The sequence below is a fragment of the Labrus bergylta genome, chromosome 21 (genome assembly GCF_963930695.1).
Source record: "Labrus bergylta chromosome 21, fLabBer1.1, whole genome shotgun sequence".
NCBI classification, from domain to species: Eukaryota; Metazoa; Chordata; class Actinopteri; order Labriformes; family Labridae; genus Labrus; species Labrus bergylta.
In genome coordinates, this window is record NC_089215.1 from 10,048,135 (window position 1) to 10,067,864 (window position 19,730).

The following is a 19,730-nucleotide window of genomic DNA, read 5'->3' on the forward strand; positions in this document are numbered from 1 at the left end:
TCCTTTAACATCCTATATATTAAATATACTTAACCATTATACTTGGTCACACAAGTCATGAAAATATTTATGGAGCTAACATTTGCTTAAATTGCTTGATGATGATTTATGAATGAACTTGATTTATTGATCATTTAACTGTCTCGATATAGAACATTCAATTTGTATTACAGTTAATTAATTAATAAAGCCATTCAAATACTCTATGTTTCTAGTATGCTTAGAGCCTAACTAGCAAGCACGAAATACATCCAAAAAAACATACTAGCTCCCTCACCTGGGGGTTCATCGTATCTCCTCCTCTTCATGCAAAAGGACCACCTGGCTGACTACTGACACAAACCACAGTACCACCAGAGTAGAGGTGTAGAGGGATAACAGTTGCTTCAGTGTTTCAAAAATTGTTTGATGGGACCAAGCTATCAAATGTTTTAGGGATGCATCAATATATCGGTTGATCATATCTGCCGATATCAGCCCTGTTGACTAACATGAGCTCATTTGAAAATAGCGTGGCAGGCAGTGATATCAGAAGAGGATGTGTATCATCAGTTTAATGCTGACAAGCTTGTACACTTAACTGCAGATAAATGGTAAAGAAAGTCACCTGCTGGACAAAATCTTGTTTTTATGGTCAGACTAAAAGAAAATGTTGGCTTATGGTCTCTGAAAGACATCAACGATATGCAGTTTGAAAAACATTTTCCAGTGATATTTCAAGAGGTGGGACTGAAGCCACAATTTGAATACATCAAATGTCTATGCTCAATTGAAAAGCAGATGTGAAAAATAACAAAGCAGTCATGACAAAATATTTTTACTGGAAACAAAAATATTTTTTTAAGGGTTATCTAAAGTCTGATTCCTTTTTTAAGGCTATAGGGTAATTGAGTCAATGACTTTGAGTTCATGAAGATCTGAAGGGATGAGGGACTATTTTTAAAAACTAATCAAGTCCTGCTGCTTAGCACATTCCCAGCCTGATTGTATGAAACAAATTTAACCACAAGTTGAGTCCGTCTATGTGACACTTTCTTGAACACAAACCAGACAAGTCACTTGAAGGCAAAGCTCTGTCGGACAAATGTCCCTTTTCTTGCCCAAAATTGCACAGATTCTCTCACATGATGGCCCTTTCAAGATTGCTCAGCTCATACTGCAGTTAATTAAACGTCTTGCCCTGCTGTGTTTTGTGAATACATGTGTTGGAGATTAATGAGATCAATTTCAGATTTGTGTAGGAGAGGGAATCAATGTCCCCAAAAGTCAGACTGACAGGCAGATTAAGAACATCAGCCATCGGCCTAGCAGAGGAAGAAAAAACAGTCTTTCATCAGCGTGTAGTCGTCTCTCTCCGTCTATCTTTCACTTTTTGTCATCTCTCACTACCATGTCATTTACTCTTTATTCAGTGTAATGCAATCGGATGCACTTCATTGAAGTCAGAGGTACATAAACCATCCTGGAGGAGAATTTAAATGAAATTGGAATTCATTACAAACTAAATCAAATCAGTAAACATATCTTTCATGTGTTCTCCAGGGAGGTCTGCAGTGCTCACATTACACATGCAGGCTAAAATAAACATCATGATAATCAGCTTGAATCCCTGCTCTCATTCCAAATTCTAATCTACATAGCACATGGTTTGCTTAAGTGACTGTAAATCAATGTAAACAGATTAATCAGTGCTACAGTGTTATGGCAACAAATACTGTGATGCATATTATCAAGAGATGAATGTCACAACTTAGCCTCATTAGTTGATTTTCTGTTTATTTTATTATTGGCTCATTCCCATTTTGGGAGTCTTGTAGTAAAGTTTTTCAATAGGCTCTCCTTAGTGTTTCCTTGATAAAATGACATGCTGTTGAAAAACTTGTTTCCTGGTTTGTTTTTCCCCTCTCTGTATTTTGACTGTGGTGTTTTTGCTTCTATTCCTGGTCACATACAAAGAAATATAACTGCCCATTTCCTTTATAATTTTTGGTGTTTTGTCTTCAGTTTTTCAGACTTGCAGTTTCAGTTTGTTCATTTCAATGTCTCTCTTGTCAGAGATTGTGTGGTAGTGCCAGTATGAGGTTAATCCAACACTGGAGTTCTTGGTTTTTATTTGGTTGGGGAGTTTATTGAAACGGTGAAAGGAAGTATTTTAGTTTTTCATCTGTTCAACCACCAGATCAAAAAATAATTATTTAAAGGATTCAGAGTTTTTAAAGGGGCCTCCAGCAAATGAAATGACAGTTGGTATGAGTCCAGCGTCCACTTTGGTCCAGACTAAAATACCTCAACAAATAGTGGATAAGAAAACTCATAATACAGTGCATACAGGTTATGTTTTCCTCAGGGTGAATTCTAACTTTTATTTTACCTTGACTTAACATGCTTGAGTGATCTAAGCAGTACACTGGCCACCTGAAGGCATAACCATTGATTATGAATTTGCTTCTGAATTCTGTTGTTTTTTTAACACTGTTATTACTTAAGCTTGGCACTTTTCACAGCAGCCTCTGCTATCAGCGTGTGAATGTGTACAAAAGTGGGAATTCTGTCTCGCTGTTTAAGATCGCTTTAAGTGGTCATATGATTTCAAAAATGTATAATACATGGAGTTTGTTCACCAGTTTGAATTGTCTAACAATTTCTACAGAATGATTTACATTCCCGTCACACCAGATTGTGATGTGTCTTTAGTGCTAATTATAGAATATTAGCACGCTTAGTAGGCATGTGTACCATGTACATATGGTACACCTAATAGATGCTAAATATTAGCTTGTTAGCATTTTCTTTGTGAAGATATACTATCAAAACTGTTATTTTATAAGTCCTAATTTTGTTGTTCTTGCACTAGAACATTAGAAGTTTGTATCATTGTGATGTTATTGTTACTCACACATCTCTTTATATTGGTTTCCCTATTTCTGTCACACTTTGTTTCAAATTAAAAGGGATGGCTTTGTTGCTGTTGGGAAATTCATTTGAAGGTTTTAAGTCATGATGTAAATGATATACAGTTAAAAAAAAACATGAACAGATTTAACTGAGCAGGTTTGCATTTAGTTCAAAGCCTCTCACAGAGCTGCGTAGCATGTTTGTCTTGTTCCAAACTAAAACAAAAAGAATCTCTTTAGATTACGTTGATTCATATTTAAAAAAGGCTTATCTCTTTCCGCCATGTTCACTGCCAGTAAAAAAAGAAGCTTGAGGCATTTGTATTGCTTTAAGAAAACATGAAAAGAAAAACATGCTGTGGTGCTTTAAATTCACTGCTGCTGCTGCTGCTGCTCTTTCAGTTGATGTACACATCTGTTTACCTGCATCTTTAATCCCTCCAACCATTTTTTTATAACTCCTAAAATCATATCCCTGTATTAAATATCCCCTCAACCGTTTTCTTTACATTTCTTTGAGCATGTTTTGAATTTGAAAGGGTTGTTTTGACTTTCTCCTCCCATGTGTCTCCCTCAGTCCAAGCTTTAAGAGGCTGTATTAAAACATGCTAATGCTCAAAGACCTCCAAACCCTGCCTCTTCCCCCAGAGAGAAAACCTGGAATACAGAGGTGAAAGAGGCAGAAAAAGTAAAATTGCTTTCTTGTCTGTGTTTTTCAGTGTTATAAAATAACATCCCGTCTTTAATGTTAAAACTGACTGTTTTTGCTCTCTACAGCATGAAGAGAAAAAATGTCCTGAATCTCCATAATCACTTTAGGACCATCTATGTTATGATTATATTTTCATTTCTTTATAACTCAGATTATAGCACTTGTTTCTCAGTATGAATTGTTTTCTCTTTAAATCTAAAGACATTAAATTATCAGAAAGAATAGAACATTCATATCATAACAGACCTTTTCTAAATCTGAATTGAATGAATCATCGCTCATCATCCTGCATTCGTCATCTGGTCTATTTGTACTTGTGGCTTCTTCACTCGATTTCATGCAGTGCAGAAAGTTTCTCCGAGCAGTCAACACTCCTTTCAGCTGTCTCATCAAACTTCTCTTGGCATTTTCCATCACACCGCGGCCAAACCTCCCCTCCACGCTCAATAACCACAAATTGGAACCCATGCTAAGTAAAGCTCTGATTCTAAAATAGAAGGAAAACACATAGATCGTATTGGGTACGTATATAATAGATATATGCAACAGGCCTGCTTTTTCATCCCACAAAAGATATTTTTATCCAATTCTTTTCCCCAAACACGAGCAGTTCATTTTTCAGGAAACTTTCAGTGTCCTTTTTTCTTCTTATCAAGTCAGCCTTTCAACCAGCAAGATTTGCAGTCATATACTACTGATTTAGTTAGAAAGACAGATGTACTGGACTTTGTTATCCCAACTCTATAGGCAGATAAGATCCATACTGGTATTGCACGGTGCTTTATGTGAATTAAATAGATCACTATTGAGAATAACTTTGAACCTTCTTTCCAAATCTTTGGTCTTTGTTATATGTACACATTGATGCACAGAAATAGAGTAAGAGTGTATACCATACTGGTACAATTTTCATACTGTATAAATAAACCTTAACTTTACAGTTTAAATATCTGTATTCTTACTTTAAAAAGGCCATCTAATGGATCTAATGGATTTCTAAAGGAAGGCCATGAATCTAAAAAGTAAATCCTCAATTTTAGTTTATTTTAAAACACAAACAAAGCTTATAGGTGAAAGCAACACAACATTTGCATAGAGCATAAATCAAGATCCAATGTGTTTTCTGTTATTTACACATGACCTTTTCCCCTATCAAACCTCAGGACATTCAGCATATGAAGGCATTACAAACAGTCTGTAATCACCATGCTTCTGTAAGAAATTGTGCATTTGAAAATAAACGCATTGTTTACTCTGGTAGAGACGAAAGGTCAGTGTACCGTGCTGCTCTTTAAAGCATGAGCAGTCAGAGGGATTTAAGGACAACAAAGCTAAAGCATGATGAGATGAGGATCATGTGGAAGAAGGTTAAAGAGCAAAACTGTACTGGTAAGAAAATTAATAAAGACTCAGGCCTCCAAACCTCCCGGAAATGATTTTCTATTTATATTGACAATTTGAAGAATCAGAGCAAGAACAAAACCACACAATTACACACACTGGTGCTTCATTAAAAGGCCAGAGACATTTGTCAAGATAAACTATGGACTTGTAAAGCCGGAAAAGGCCACACAAAGCCTCTCATCTTTTATCCGCTGCTATAATTGAAATGGTTTAAGCTTTACTGAGTTCATCATTCACTGTGGGAAACATCTATTGATGCTAAACTTGGTCTTTATTCTTGGGTGTTTAATGATGTGCGGTTTTGGCGGCCTCAAATGAAAACGGATGACATTTCTGTTCTGTCTCTGTGTGCATCCATAGAGCCGTTAAAAATAGAGAATCTCAACCAGATGAAAGAGGAGTGGAAGAAAACTCTGATGTGTTTTCTCAAATGTGATCCTCCCATACTGCAGGTGCCCTCTCCCAGAACCAGGTCCACCCTCTCCTGGGCTCACTGCCTCTGCCGGGTCGACCCCTCCAGCCGCAGACTCGCGCCCAGCTAGAGCATTTCCTACCGCTCAGGGTGAACAGCTCCTCGCCGCTCAGCATCTTCCCAAATTTCAACATGGTAAGAAGCTGTGTAACTTTTCTCGTATACACACATGAGGATGTATTGGGCAATAAAAAGGATACAGGATCACTTGTTTTTAGGAAAATACGGGCCGAAATTTTCAATAATTTTGATCCTGTGCTCAACCTTAAACTTAATATTCAACTTAATGCTCACACTCGAGTGTATTTGTTTTAGTCCAGTTAGACGTAATTTTATGCATCGCATGCTGCGTGTAATGGCTTCAAATCAATTCATTCCAAAGGAAAAAAAAATAACAGACCAATCTACTGTCTTTTCAACAATGTTACAATGCATTACATGGTTGATGAAAAATGATCTGGGTTTTTTTAAAATTATAAAATCCCAAAAGACAATAATGGGTTGGTAAAAGCAAGAAGAATATTAAAACAAAAAGATTTTTAAAAACGTACTCGTTGTAAAAACAAAAATTGTACTGGAAACCATTGTATCGATGTGTATCTATCTGTTGTTATGTGGTATTGTATAAATGAAGCCCTTCATGCAATCTGATCAACAACATATAATTAAAAATGAGAAATCCTTTTTGTTTACACACCAAAAGGCCTCCATTGTTTGCACTGATTGAATTGATGCAGCTACGAGAAAACACCAACAGGTTTATATATCGACAAAGACTGAATGAATGTGTTCTTTGCATGTAGTTTTAATTGAAATATTGAAGAAACCCATTGATTGCTTGTGTTCTCTGCAAATAGCAAATATCAACTAGGGATGAGGCCCGCAGGAATTTTTCAGAGGTTAATCATGCGGGAATTCTATACTTGTTTAGCAGAAAATGTCAATACTGTATCAAGACTCCATCAGCAGGCTCTATAAGGGTTTTATTTAGTAATTAAAAATATTTGAGAGATCCCTGATGTAACATATCTCTCTCTAATAAAAAGACAATCGCATGAACAAACCCTGGCACTGAACAAAGAAGCATCAGACTGTCATTGTCTACATTTAGCTTTAACCCTTAATGAGACAAGTCAGAGGAACGTGTTAAATGTGTCAGGCATGAAGGCTGGAAGAGATTCCTGTCTGACACTTGGTGCTAAAAATAAGCGTCCACTCACACAGCTGCACTGTAGACATTCAAAGTCTGAACAGAAAAAGGAAACACAGGATTTATAAAGTGACATTTGAGGTATTTTCTTTTCACAGAGCTTACAAAGCTTGACTAATTTCTTCAGAATGTTAAAGAAAACAAATGTAATTCCTAAAAACCTTTTTATTTTACTTAAGTGGTCTCTGAAATGCCAGATTTTTTGTTGTTTTTGACATACACCATCTAAATGTCAACCACAAACCTCCCTTTACCACCTCCTCATCATCATCGTTGTTGTCGTGATTTTTGGCAGATATTCTTTTGAATACAGGATACATATGCATATCATTTCTTATGTTTTTATAAATAAAACAAACACATGGAAACAGGTCTACATCAGTACTTTTGGCATTGTTATGGCATTTGTGTCAGTGTAGGATATACTTACTATAAAATAATTATTTTGCCCGCCGCTCTGAAACCAAAAGTCTTTGTCCACATCGCCCTGATCATATTCTTCTCCACGTTTTAGATGGACCCAGTTCAGAAGGCAGTGATCAACCACACCTTTGGCATGGCTCCACCCAAAAAGAAACCGATCATCTCCTGTAACATCTGCCACCTGCGCTTCAACTCCACTGTAAGTCACACACTCATTCTTCTCAATCTATTCTTTGATATAGATGAAAAAAAAAGAAGTTGAGGTTTCTTACCTTGAGATCTTTTTTGTGCTTAGTGGTAAACTGGACGAAGAAAAGCTCTTCAGAAGGCTTCAGGAAGGTGGGGGAAAAAACCCACTCAGCTGTTTTCTGGCGGGTGTAGTCATTAGTTAAATCCCATCCCATAAGGGACTCTGACCCTGTTGAAGTTTGCTGAGCACAGCTTTTTTTTTTAACAACGTTTAAACTTTAAAACTAAAAAAGTCTCATCTATTGATTATGTTTTGCATTACATTTTCCACATATTTACAACATATCTGATAGGTTATGCATCCTGAAGCAGGCCTTTATTCAATCCACACTGTATCTGTCTTCGGCCTACTTTTTTATTAACCAACCTGTTTTTAAAAGGAGACCAGTCAGCTGGTTCTATTGCTTCAACTCCTTATCACGCCTCCCTCTTCATATGCAATATGCTCCCACTATAGAGCTGGTTTATACATATTTGCATTTAAATTGTTTGGAGGAACCTGGCTGAATGACAATGACTCTTCTTTGTGTGAATTGTGAAAGTTGAAGGGAGCAGGAGACCGGTGAAGGCCAATGTACTTTTCCTTACTTCCTCATCTGTCCCTGTCTTTTTTCCTCCGCTTTCTGCTCTGTACTTTTAGACATAGAGTGATGTTGTTGTCAAGAGTTTGTGTTCTAGCTAACAGGCTTTCTCCTCCTCCTTCACCTCCTCCTCCTCCTCCTCCACCTCCTCCTCTCTGTGTTACCACAGCCAAGCTGAGAGTGCAGGTTGACGCATGGGAGTTGGATGCCAAGTTTCAGGCAGGTACCAGGTCCCAACAGGGGTGCTGCACTGAGCAGCTGGAATTTGCATTTGATGAAGAAGATTGGATAAAGGAATAGTTCTGACTCTTCCAAGTTTTTTCATAGTTTTTGTACACTTGTTTTGTATGCAGCAGGTTTCCTTTTTGCAGTCAACCCTTTTTATTCCTTTTGGACATACAGTTTAAACTTTTCCTTCAAAGCAACTATAAACCCATTGTCCTCAATTGAGGCATCAACTTATTTTGTTTTCAACCAATTATTACAAATTGTTTTATTGGATTCAATTGTAGGCTGTCGTTGTGAATATGAGTAGTTAATGAAAACACTTAAAAAATTTTAAATTAATTTTAAGTCAAGTTAATTGTTTTTATACATCCCTATATCACAGAGGTGCCTCAGTATAATAATTTATAGTATGTTCAAAAAACATTGACTATGTAGACAGCTGTTTCCTTTGCTATGATGAAGGTATATGACTGTATGCCATAATCACTTACAATAGATTAATGATCACATTAATCATTTAATGGGAACCAAGCATGTCCGTCCAAAATTACATTACAATTCTTTTCTGTAAAGATGTTTCGGTTTTGGACTAAGCTGCAACTTCCAGAGTTTATCTGGAGCCAATCTAGAATTGCCAAAAACTGCACTTCTTAGACTAGCCAAACTCCAAAAGCGATGAATCCACTGTGTTCAAATAACCATCTTTACAGTGGATTAGTGTCCAATTTCCCGCGAAAATATGTCTAATCATCATCAAAAAACAAGACGGCGACAACCAAAATGACAACTTAATGCTTAAAAAAAAACCTGCCCACTATTCAATTTTTTGTTTCATCCAATTCATTGACAGTCAGTAGTTCATCATTTTAAAACTCATAATCGGATTTAGACTTCATAATTCTTAAGTTATTAACGACATGTTTTTCTTCAACAGTAGAATGCTTTATTGCTCTGAATTCGGACTTCTCAAAGAAAAGGAAAAATTGAAGCTGTTCTGTGAAAACAAAGATGGATGGCTGTGAGAATGAAATCCATACATGTCAAGTGTACATACAAAAGGAAAAGACTTGAAAATTATTCCTTTAAGGCTGCTAAACTCACTGAAAAAGCATGAGAGATTCAAGCCTGAAGGATCACACATGTGCACTAATTTGCTGCCTTTTTGTGGTGGATGAAGACGTGGACATCAGTGATGTGAGAATGCACAAAGCTGTCAGTCATGACGGCCTCCTTCAGAAGTCTTTAACTGAGGATTCTTGTTTTGCCGCCCTGGGACACCTTTTCTAAGTGTTATTCTCTCTTAGAGTCACTATGGTGGAGCATAGTGAACTCATACTACTCTGGTAGTATGCGGATGGGAGCAGATTCATCCCTCTGACTCAGTTGAAAGTCACGCTGAATGGTTTGTGTGCACTGACATTCAACATAGCTAAAGGGCAAGTTCACCCTTTGCACAGCCCTGAATCACACACACACACACACACTTTGACCCACATTGGTACCCTTTCTGTTTGTGTAGCAGCCTTAGCTTCATGCGAAGTGTTGAGACAGGACTTGTCGCCCTCCACTCAATGCATTCTGTGTAAAAAGATCATCAAGTGCACACTGAGTTCAGAGGCTGCGTTTGTACGATGTGTGCCTGGAATTTGTACGGATAATTTGAGCATAGACAAATTATCTAACGGCCTTATGTGGAGACATCTTGTTCCACTGTTCCAAACTCAGACACTATACTGATTTATGGACAGAAGTAGTGCCGTTTCAACAGAAAGACACTTCTGTTAAAACAAAGGTGTGCTCTGAAAGCAAGAGGTTGGTTATATTGTATATCATTTTTTATTGTTAACAAATCTCATGGAGGCAACAAAACTAACAATGCCTTATTTTGTCAAACTTTCTGAAACTGAATATGGCACTGAGCATCAAGTCCATTCTTTATTCTATGAAAATAATGAAACATTTGTCACAAATGTTGGGTGAATTTTAATTTTTCTTAAAGGCTAAATAACTTCACCTAAATTGGGCACTTTCATGTTATCACAAGATTCATGGAATATTTGTAAGGGACTATTTTCTGTAGCGGATTAATACATGTTGGAGCTTGCTAACATTTACAGCTCTAAGACTGTGCCTGTTAGATTGATGTAAAGTGCAAGTTTTAAATAGTTTCAGAATTGATGCATTGGCCACATAAGACATTGCCTATACAGACAATACTTTTGACTTTATATGGGATTTTTTGATGGTAAGAAAGTTTTATGAATATGACCAGTCCAGACCAATCTTAATGCCTTCTGCTTGTTCTGTACACTTGATGTTATTGATATTTTATTCAAGTTGCTGAGGTTATTTGACCTTTCTCACCTTCAGAGACAAGATTTTGACAAAAGACTCTGAACTGTCACATTAGGAGAAGCACAAGTGTTTATGTAGGAATGAATGGCTAAATTCAATTTAATCATTTTAGCTTCGAGGTCCTAATGTTTTTAATGACTGACACACTGCCACTTAATGGAACTGAGACATTGATATGTTACATCTGTGCTTTACTGGATGAAAATATAAAATATCACCTGTGAAAAAGACCTTGCAAGAGGCAGATTTTTTTTTAATCACATTTTTAAACTCTGACTCAAGGCTCAGTCACCAGCAATATTTCTGGTTCTTTCATAGCCCCTCTAAGATCTTAATGAGCAGAGGGAGTTTTTAAATTTGTCACCAAGATGCGACAAATACACCAAAAATGAGTCATATGCCAAACACTATAGCTTTTTAGCATATTGTGGAGACAGATAGTGCTAGTTTGAAGAAAATATATCTCTCAACTCTTTGCAAACTCTTTCCTTCAGCTGGATAGTGTTGAAACATACATGTGAAATATCTGGACTTGATCTGTTGTATGATGATATAAATGTGTAGATTTTCAGATAAATGGGTTTTGGTTCAGCTGTTTTGGGGTCATCTTTTCTTGCTGAGAACAGATCTTCTTCTGTACAGCTAAAATGCAACTATCCACAGATTTCCAAAACCATTTTGGAATATAAAAAAAATCTGTATGCGTATGTTGTCCCACGAGTGTGTTTCCTTTGAAAGTGGAAGACTCAAGCTTTGGCATCACTAGGATTACATTTCATAGAGGGCACAAAACCATTCCAGTGCGTGTCAGACACCTTTAACAAGTGGGCTGACTGACGCTACCTATCCAACACCAAAACTCAGATTAAGAAACTGACCTTTTACAACCGTGAGCTAATGTATTTGGATTCATAAACCATTAAAGCTATTCCAGAGAGACGTGACTTTTTATGTCAGTTTTGAGCTTGAATCTTGTCAGCAACATATTTAGTGTGACAGTCAGATGTCCTTTTTAACTCGGAGGTAGCACCTACTGCGGATGTTTTGTGTGTGTGGGGAAAATATCAGAATCTTCCGGGCTTGGAAAACAGTCACTGATGGGGATATCTGTGACACTTAAATTGCTCCTGGACTTAATCATGGACTAGCTGGCTGCTGCCTTCTATTGTACTATGAATACTAGCGGTGCTAACATTAGCAGACTCTGTGCTAGTATTATACTCCGCACAAGCTTCACTGCAAAGTCGGTTCTTATTTAAAAAATCCTAAAAAAAATCTCATTTGTTTGGGTTGGCTAATTTCTATGCTACTAAAGTTATTCCCAACACACACAATTCACTTCATTGAAAAAATAGTTGACTCCATAGTACAGCACCAGAAATGTTTTGACCGCTACCAATAGTTACGCCAATCATATGCCTTTGAATATAATTAAGTCACGATGTTGGTGTGCAGACACAGGCTGCGACTCGAGAACAATGTAAAACAGGAAAAATGTAATAGAGGATCTTCTGTTGTCACTGTTTAGTTTTCATAGATCAAGTGTATGCACAGTCTGTACTAGATTACGGCTAGCAGGGCCACTGGGCACAGGGGTCATTATTTTCTGCTGCAGAATGGGCTATTTAGTGTCAGAACACATCAGGGCAACGATGAGTCAATGAGCTAAAAGGTAAGTCATGCAATACCAAGAGTCCTTGTGAGGCTCATTTATTCATAACCATGACGAAGATGATAATCAAAATAGAGATGTGACTCTTCCTCCGAGTCAAATGTTCAATAGCATGATGACTCCCTGGAAGCATGTGAAGCCAGAGCGATGGAACAGATGGAAACGTTATGGTTTACTGATTTCATGCTGCTACATTTCATCAAGTCAGTGATTCTGTACTGTATACTGACTTTGCTCATGTTTGCATATTTCTGTGTGTTTGTGGGTGTACGTGCGTATGTGTCATGATCAGAACCAAGCAGAGGCCCACTACAAAGGTCACAAACACACTCGCAAGCTGAAGGCCCTGGAGACGCAAAGGAACAGAAAGAAGAACGGATACAGTCCAAGTGAAACAGGAAAAGACAGAGAGCGGGGGGCGATACCCACAGAATCTAATTTGATAGACAAAACAGGTACAAATCTTTCTTTTTTTAAAGGCACCCATCTCTTTCCATCCCCCATGTAATTAGTGTTAATTGCAATGACGTAAGCACTGGGCTTGCTAGCTGCCACTCAGCTGGTTAATTACCTGCTATTACCTGTCCTGCTATCATTGGCTCTGTCAGATAGATAATTATCCCAATCAAGCTGAGACGTTTTGCAAGATGAGCATCACTTCAAAGACCATCTAAAGATGCATGAAGTGCCTTTTATATGCTGTAGTTCCTTGATTTAGATGGAAATGAGTCAGTGGCTCAATATAGAACTACTATTTACAGTTTCTTGATCAAACTATGAGATATGTTACCACTTTGCTGTAGGATTTGTCAAAGTTTGAAGCCAATTTACAAAAAGGACAGTAATACTAGGCAGGCGTATGTTTATGCTTTAATGACAAAAGAAACAAAAACAGCATTTGATTAAGAGTGGAGAGTTTGAGTCGAGAAAAGCCGGGCTCATGTTAATGTTTACAGTCGTGGAAGAGCAGTATATGTATATAGAATTGTGAGCGAAACCTTGACATTGCAAAATTAGGTTCATATCAGGGATGTAGGGAATTTACATGTGTGTAGTTAACTGACTTAATTGGCTATCATCAAGAGTTCAAGTTTTAAATTATCTGTTCTTAGTCGACATCAAATGTCTTCTTAGGTCGGACCAACAGTTGAAAATTCAGACATTGCCTTAAGGATGCAATATGAAAAGTTGGAACCAGAAAACGTTTTTGTTTAAAACACCGACTTCCTCATTTGCATTAGCTTATCAGATTTTTTTTTAGTTCCAATTAGCTTTCTATTTCAGTTTTTTTCCAAATAGCATCACCTTTAAAGTTAAACCATGTGTTAAAAAAAAGAAGTTCAAGAGTTGTTTAGTTGGTAGTTTGTAAGAAGAGATGCAACAAAGTTCATTTCAAGACGATGATGCAGCTAAGAACTTGGTGTGGGTGTTTTGAATGAACGTGTGGAATTTGAAATAAACAGAAAACAGCACCTCATCTATCCCTTTTGTTTACAATGTAATTATGCACTTTTTAGCACAAGAATAGAGATACGCTGTATGCCCTCATTGTCATTCAGTAGATAGATGCTTTTACTAATAATATCTTAAATCGTTTTAGTATCAGCCTGGAAAGCTCACAGTGAAAACGTTCCTTAATGAGTCTGAAACTGCAGTTTAGTTTGTTAAATACTGCTTATTAAAGACAAAATACTGACATGGTAAGAGTGCTTACTTGTAGCTACAGGCCTGGACACTTTTTGGATATTCTTATTGTTATAGCTAATGGTTTGTCACAAGTTTGTCTGCACAAATTGGTTTATAAAAGTGCTGTGTCTACTCTTCCGGTTATTTGTCAGCTTTTCATTGTGCCTGACTTAAAATCTTCCTTTCTATACTCTGACTAGCTTTCCCTTTTCCAATTGATCCTCCCCTACAATCTTCTTCCAGCTATCAATATCCCTCTAACCACACAATGATAAGCCTTTTACATTCAGTGGTTACCATGGTTGTTGATTGATGGCGACAGAGGGAGCTTCAACATAAAAAAAAAAGAACAAAGGACACAGAGACAAAGGAAGAAGGATTGAGATGGCAAGAAAAACAAGGGAAAGATGCTAAAATTGAAGATGGATGAGAGAGAACAAAATAAATGTGGATGAGGATAAGAGAGTATAATAACATGTTTTTTGGTATAATTTAACCAAGAAGAAAAGCACAAGTCAAGAAAAATTGATTGTGCTTTAAGTATGTAGTACTCAAGCTTTGTGGTGGTGAAAAATATGTCTACTGTCGATTACTAAAGCTGTGTCTTGCTCCTTTTTGTTTCAGCCTAACTAAACTTTTAGCAGAATATTTTACATTTTTACTTAAAATCAACACTTGACATAAATCTGTGTACAGAGTATTGTGTCATCTAGAACAGCACATACACATACAAAAGATTACAACAGAGAAATACAAAACCACTTGAATCACAATAACAAAAAATTAAAGCAGCTATGATGTGTATATTTATATACTAAGTACACAGTTTTCATGGCTTCATGTATGTCAATGGTGCTGCTTATAGTGAAAATACCACCATAGCAGCACTCCTCAGCCCTATAGCCCTTTTAGCTCCATTCTGCTAATGTTTCAGTTTTACAGGTGTGCAACATTTCTAATCAACTCGTACTACTTGATTGTTTACATTTTATTCCACATCAAGGTGCAGTATCAATGGAAATACTCTACTAAAACAAAGAGGGACAAGAAAAGGTTTGAATCTGTAGAGAATTTAGCAGCCTAAGCGCAATAAATCTTTCTCTAGGGTTGGTGGACCAAAAACAGAGATATAAGAGAATATAAGAGTGAAGACTGGACATATATGAATCAGGTGCCTACAAATGTGCTTCAAAACAAATGTCAGTTTCTGGTTTATGTCTAAACAAACAAATCATAACAAACAGTTTACTATATCAATTTAAAAAGACTCCCAGCCTCAGCCCTCTCTGATGCATGTCTCTTTTACTCTTTCCTCCGCACATCTTTTGTCTCTCTTCAGCTGTCCTATCAATAAAGGCCAACTAAACAATATTATGAAAAATAAAATTACAACTTCCCCCAATGTTTCAAAAAAAACTTAACATTTAACTTTTCCAACTAGTCAACTCATTCATATTGTTGTTTCCACATCTTGTCTGCTAAACACTTATTAAAAATGTGTGTAAAATCAAAATGTTTATTGACTCATGGCACAACCTCCATATATCTGCATATGTCCACAGGCCCAGTTAATACCCAACTTGCACAGCAGCAACCAGAAAATGCCAAGGAGAACCCAACAGCATCCATACCTTCCTCACAGCCGTCATCCGCAGACCCTTCCTTGCCTCACTCTCCTCCACCGTCCCCGCCAGTCTCCTCTAGTCCTCAATCTCCTGATACACCTTCAGACACTGCTCCCATGGAGGGCTGCAGCCCAGCCACCATTTCAGCATCTCCCTCAGACCCTCTGGGTGGCTCCACAGGAGGTGAGGAGGACGAGGTTGAAGAGGTTAAGCTGGAAGAGGTTAAGCTGGAAGAGGTTAAGCTGGAAGAGGTTAAGGCGGAAGAGGAAATGGAGGCCAAGAGCAACAAAAGACAACATCTCCACTGTCCCACATGCAAAGTGACGGTCAATTCCAGCTCCCAGTTGGAGGCTCACTGTAGTGGTGAATACTACGATACTACTTAGCTTAGTCATTAGACAATTGCTTTTGGATATTTCGTAGATGAATTTGACATGACATTTTAACAACCATTTTGATTTCTAACATCTTTTTTAACATTTGGCATCCTCTTTATTTAGGCTCTAAACACAAACAGATGCTTGATGGTCATAACAGCAGCCAGTCACATCGCAGGGTTAGGATGACATCATCGCCCAGGCCCAACTGTCGAATAAAGCAGCGAATGGGCACAAAGACCAGAGCGGTTATGAGTGTATCCAGCCAGCCTTTCCACTGTGAAATGTGCCAGGTGTCTGTCAACTCAGAGACACAGCTGAAGCAGGTATATGGATGTTTCCAGATGTTATAAATACAACTAATTTTACTACTGTATAATGCACCCTGTACTTAAAAAATAAAAAATCTGAAATGACTAAGCTTTTCTATTCTAAAAGTAAAACTACCCATTTTGTAAGCACTCTTGTTGTTTGTCAGACTGAATCACAGCTTTGTACTTCTGGGTCCTTTTTCAGCACATGAGCAGCAGGAGACACAAAGAGCGTTTGGCTGGGAAGCCTGTCAAGGTGAAGTTCCCCCCCTATAACAAACTACAGCCAAGTGCTATCTTAGCGGTAAGAGTTGCTCTAACACAAACACTAACACACACCTATGACTGCTTTTAGTTCTTTCCATATTCCATATGGTCATCAAAGAACATACACAATGCAAAAAAAAAGGTTATGTATACTCAATAGATAAGAGTGGAAAGCTCTGCATGACACCAGTCAACAATTTACATATCTGGTGGCTTCCAAGTTGTTGATAGGTGGTTGCTGATCAGAGGTAGAGTCAGTTATATGTATAAGTTTTGGTTGGATCCCCTGCTCCTGCAGTCACATGTTGAAGTGTCCTTGGGAGACTGACCCTCAAATTGCTCTCGCTCCTGCGTCAATGGTGAGAATGTGTATGTATGGGATTAATTTAAGTCCCCATGAAATGGATCTTCGAGTTAGATTATCTAACTGTCCTGAGGTATTTCCAACTGAAACTGGTTAGAACCAATCACAAGATAGAAGGTGGAAAAAAACATTGGGATGAATTTGATTGGACTGATCAATCGGTCCAACAATTAAATACCACGAGTACAGGATGATTCATCAGACATTTGAAAAATTTTACATGAAGAGAAAATACTTTTATATCGATGTTAAACATACTTAGATAATGCTTAATTGAAATAAACTCGACCAATAAGTGAAAATATAATTAAGGGTCGCTGTATTTAAACCGGGAACATTTATTTTAATTTAATGGGGACTTTAAGACTGATGGACACTTTACAAAGCAGCCATCAGTGTGTTAATATGGTGTGAAAGGGTGAATGTGACATGCAAGCCACTTTGGTCTAGACTACAAATCTCAATGTCTATCATGTTGAAGACCATGCAATTCTCTACAGACTATAATGCCTTCCTAACAATGAATCCTAATGAATTTGGGTATCCTCTTTATCTAGTGATCACAATCTTAACTTTGTGGTGAAATGGTTAACATTACACCTGCTAAACATCATTATGTTAGCAGTTACATATGAGCATGTTAGCATGCTGACATTAGAAATAAACTCTGAGCAACACTCGGTGTTCCAAAAATAATGAAGAGTAAGTGTACAACAGTCTGTGGGATGGATGTGTGGTACAGTTTAAACATTGAACTCAAATAAAGCACAAACTTGATTCTGCTCAAAACATTTTGCAAAGAACATATTTTTAATAGGTTCAGGAAGGGGGAGAGATTGTGATAGCGAGTTAGATATATATATTTATGTATCTTCTCTCCTATTGACACTGGGGTGATATTTGTGTTATAGTTGTTAAAGGTTGGATACAAAGAATTGTAAAAATTCCCCTACTCCTTTTAAAACATGTACAGTTTGTTTTTGTTTTGAATTTGGTAACTGATATTGTTGGTTAGGATTAATTTTTCATATTTTTTATTGCTCTTGTCATTTATTTTTCAATCATCATTGAATCAGTCATGTTCAAATAAAGATATCAATCGATCAATCACCACAGTCATTAAGTTCAGCTTATACGTTCTACTAGCCTTGCTGTAGAAAGTGACTATTAGAAGTTTTTTAACGGGATCTGTCTCTTTGGTTTCAGACTAAATTGGCCCTGCAGAAGCAGCTATCCAAGGCCCTGCCGGCAGGGTTCCTGACCAGCCCTTTCAATCCAGCTGCATTGTGCACCATGGCATCGGGACCATTTGCACTACGACTTCCGCCTGGTCCAACAACCATCATCCAGGGTCCCCTGATCAGTCCCACTCTCTTCAGGCCTGCCCCAGGACCTCTTAGGGCAACACATGCACCTATTATCTTCTCTCCTTACTAGTAATTAGCAAAACTAGGACTTACAGCAGAGTGTATCTTGGCCAATGAAGACAAAGCATCCTGAGGGATGCCAGGACCCACGAAGCGATTGTGAGGGCAAAATATCAGCATGTCAACTTTGGCAGATTCAAGTCATAAGAACTGTATGCACAAATCCATGCGTTTTGATGGAGTTTTCAGCACTAACTGACCGGTGCACTCATCCTTAAAATGGAAGGACCATGGAAGGACCATAGGCTGGTTCCCCCGACAACAAACTGTTGAGTGCATGTTCCTGGGGGTCTGGACTCCTCTGGAAGCCATAATGACAAACATCTCTAAGATTTATTTATTACACAATAACAGACTAATACACTAGGGTATTTAAATGGTAGTAAGTGTTTGTTCCATACAGTCTTTCACTTTGAGATATTTTTTAGTTGTTTTCTGGGAGAACAACTAAAAATCTTCATGTCTGCTTAAGTGTCCATCACCAAATCTAAATCAAGAAAATAAAGATTTATCAAATCTCTCATTAACTCATCATCTTTTGAAAAGACAAAGGGATCTTTAATTTTAGATTACTGATGGTATTTAAAATGAACATATTGAGTCCTTGTCTGGTTTTGAAGCCATTATTTATTTATGATAAATACATACAATCCTTATATTTCTGTGACTGTCTCTCCGTGTTAAAAGGTGACAATCAAACTACAACCACTGAGAATACTTTCTACATGCGAACAAACTACATCATGCATATGCATGCATATTAATAGAGAACTTTATTTTAATCATAAGGCCTGAAACTCCTATTTCATTGACATGATAAATTATATAAAGGTTATCAGGCGATGGTAAAAAAAAACAAGTTATAATTTTGAAATGTTGTTCATTATAATGAGAGACCCTATTGTGTGATGTTCCAAAATGTATATCAAAAAATTGTTGTTTATTTAACATAATATGTTTTTATAGAGTTGTACGAAAAACTATTATTTCACCTCCCCTAGCACCTGATTGTTCTAAATCATCTCAAGCAATATGTATTTTTTAAGTATGAACTGGTAAAATAAACAACTATTCTAACTGTGCATCGATTGCAATAATGTAAAATTTTATGTGCTAAAAATGTAATTACTGTATTCTATATGAACTTATAAAAAGTACTGTTTTTTTTACACAGTGTGGTTGTTTCTTTACACAAATTAAACATTTATCTTTCATAATTATAGTTATCATAGGCATACTTCAATAATGGGATTCATTGAGGCACACTCATGCTACTTACTTACCTCAGAATGGCACTTTTTATTTAAAAAAAAAAAAAAAATTTAAGTAGTTATCTTTTGCAAAGAAAAATAAAAAGCACCTTTTATGAAGCACTGAATCATGTAATTGTATATGTGTAGAATCACTGTCCTACTTAGGATTTTAAACCCTCTGAAGTCTGATGTATATTACGTCTTTATAGGCTATTCTATA

The 19,730-nt window shown here is 37.1% G+C and overlaps 1 protein-coding gene across 2 annotated transcripts in view; it reads left to right on the top strand.

Annotated features, from left to right (window-relative positions):
* LOC110002631 (zinc finger protein 385C) overlaps nucleotides 1-19,428 on the top strand; it is a 69,185-nt gene extending 49,757 nt beyond the window's left edge. For both annotated transcript variants that reach the window (XM_065949897.1, XM_020658287.3), the window contains 7 exons: nucleotides 5,463-5,617; nucleotides 7,207-7,314; nucleotides 12,493-12,655; nucleotides 15,449-15,874; nucleotides 16,012-16,214; nucleotides 16,405-16,503; nucleotides 18,037-19,428. In XM_065949897.1, coding sequence (XP_065805969.1) covers nucleotides 5,463-5,617; nucleotides 7,207-7,314; nucleotides 12,493-12,655; nucleotides 15,449-15,874; nucleotides 16,012-16,214; nucleotides 16,405-16,503; nucleotides 18,037-18,267 — 1,385 coding nt within the window. In that variant the 3' untranslated portion in view covers nucleotides 18,268-19,428. The remainder of the gene's footprint in view (nucleotides 1-5,462; nucleotides 5,618-7,206; nucleotides 7,315-12,492; nucleotides 12,656-15,448; nucleotides 15,875-16,011; nucleotides 16,215-16,404; nucleotides 16,504-18,036) is intronic.
* The last annotated feature ends 302 nt before the right edge of the window (nucleotides 19,429-19,730 follow it).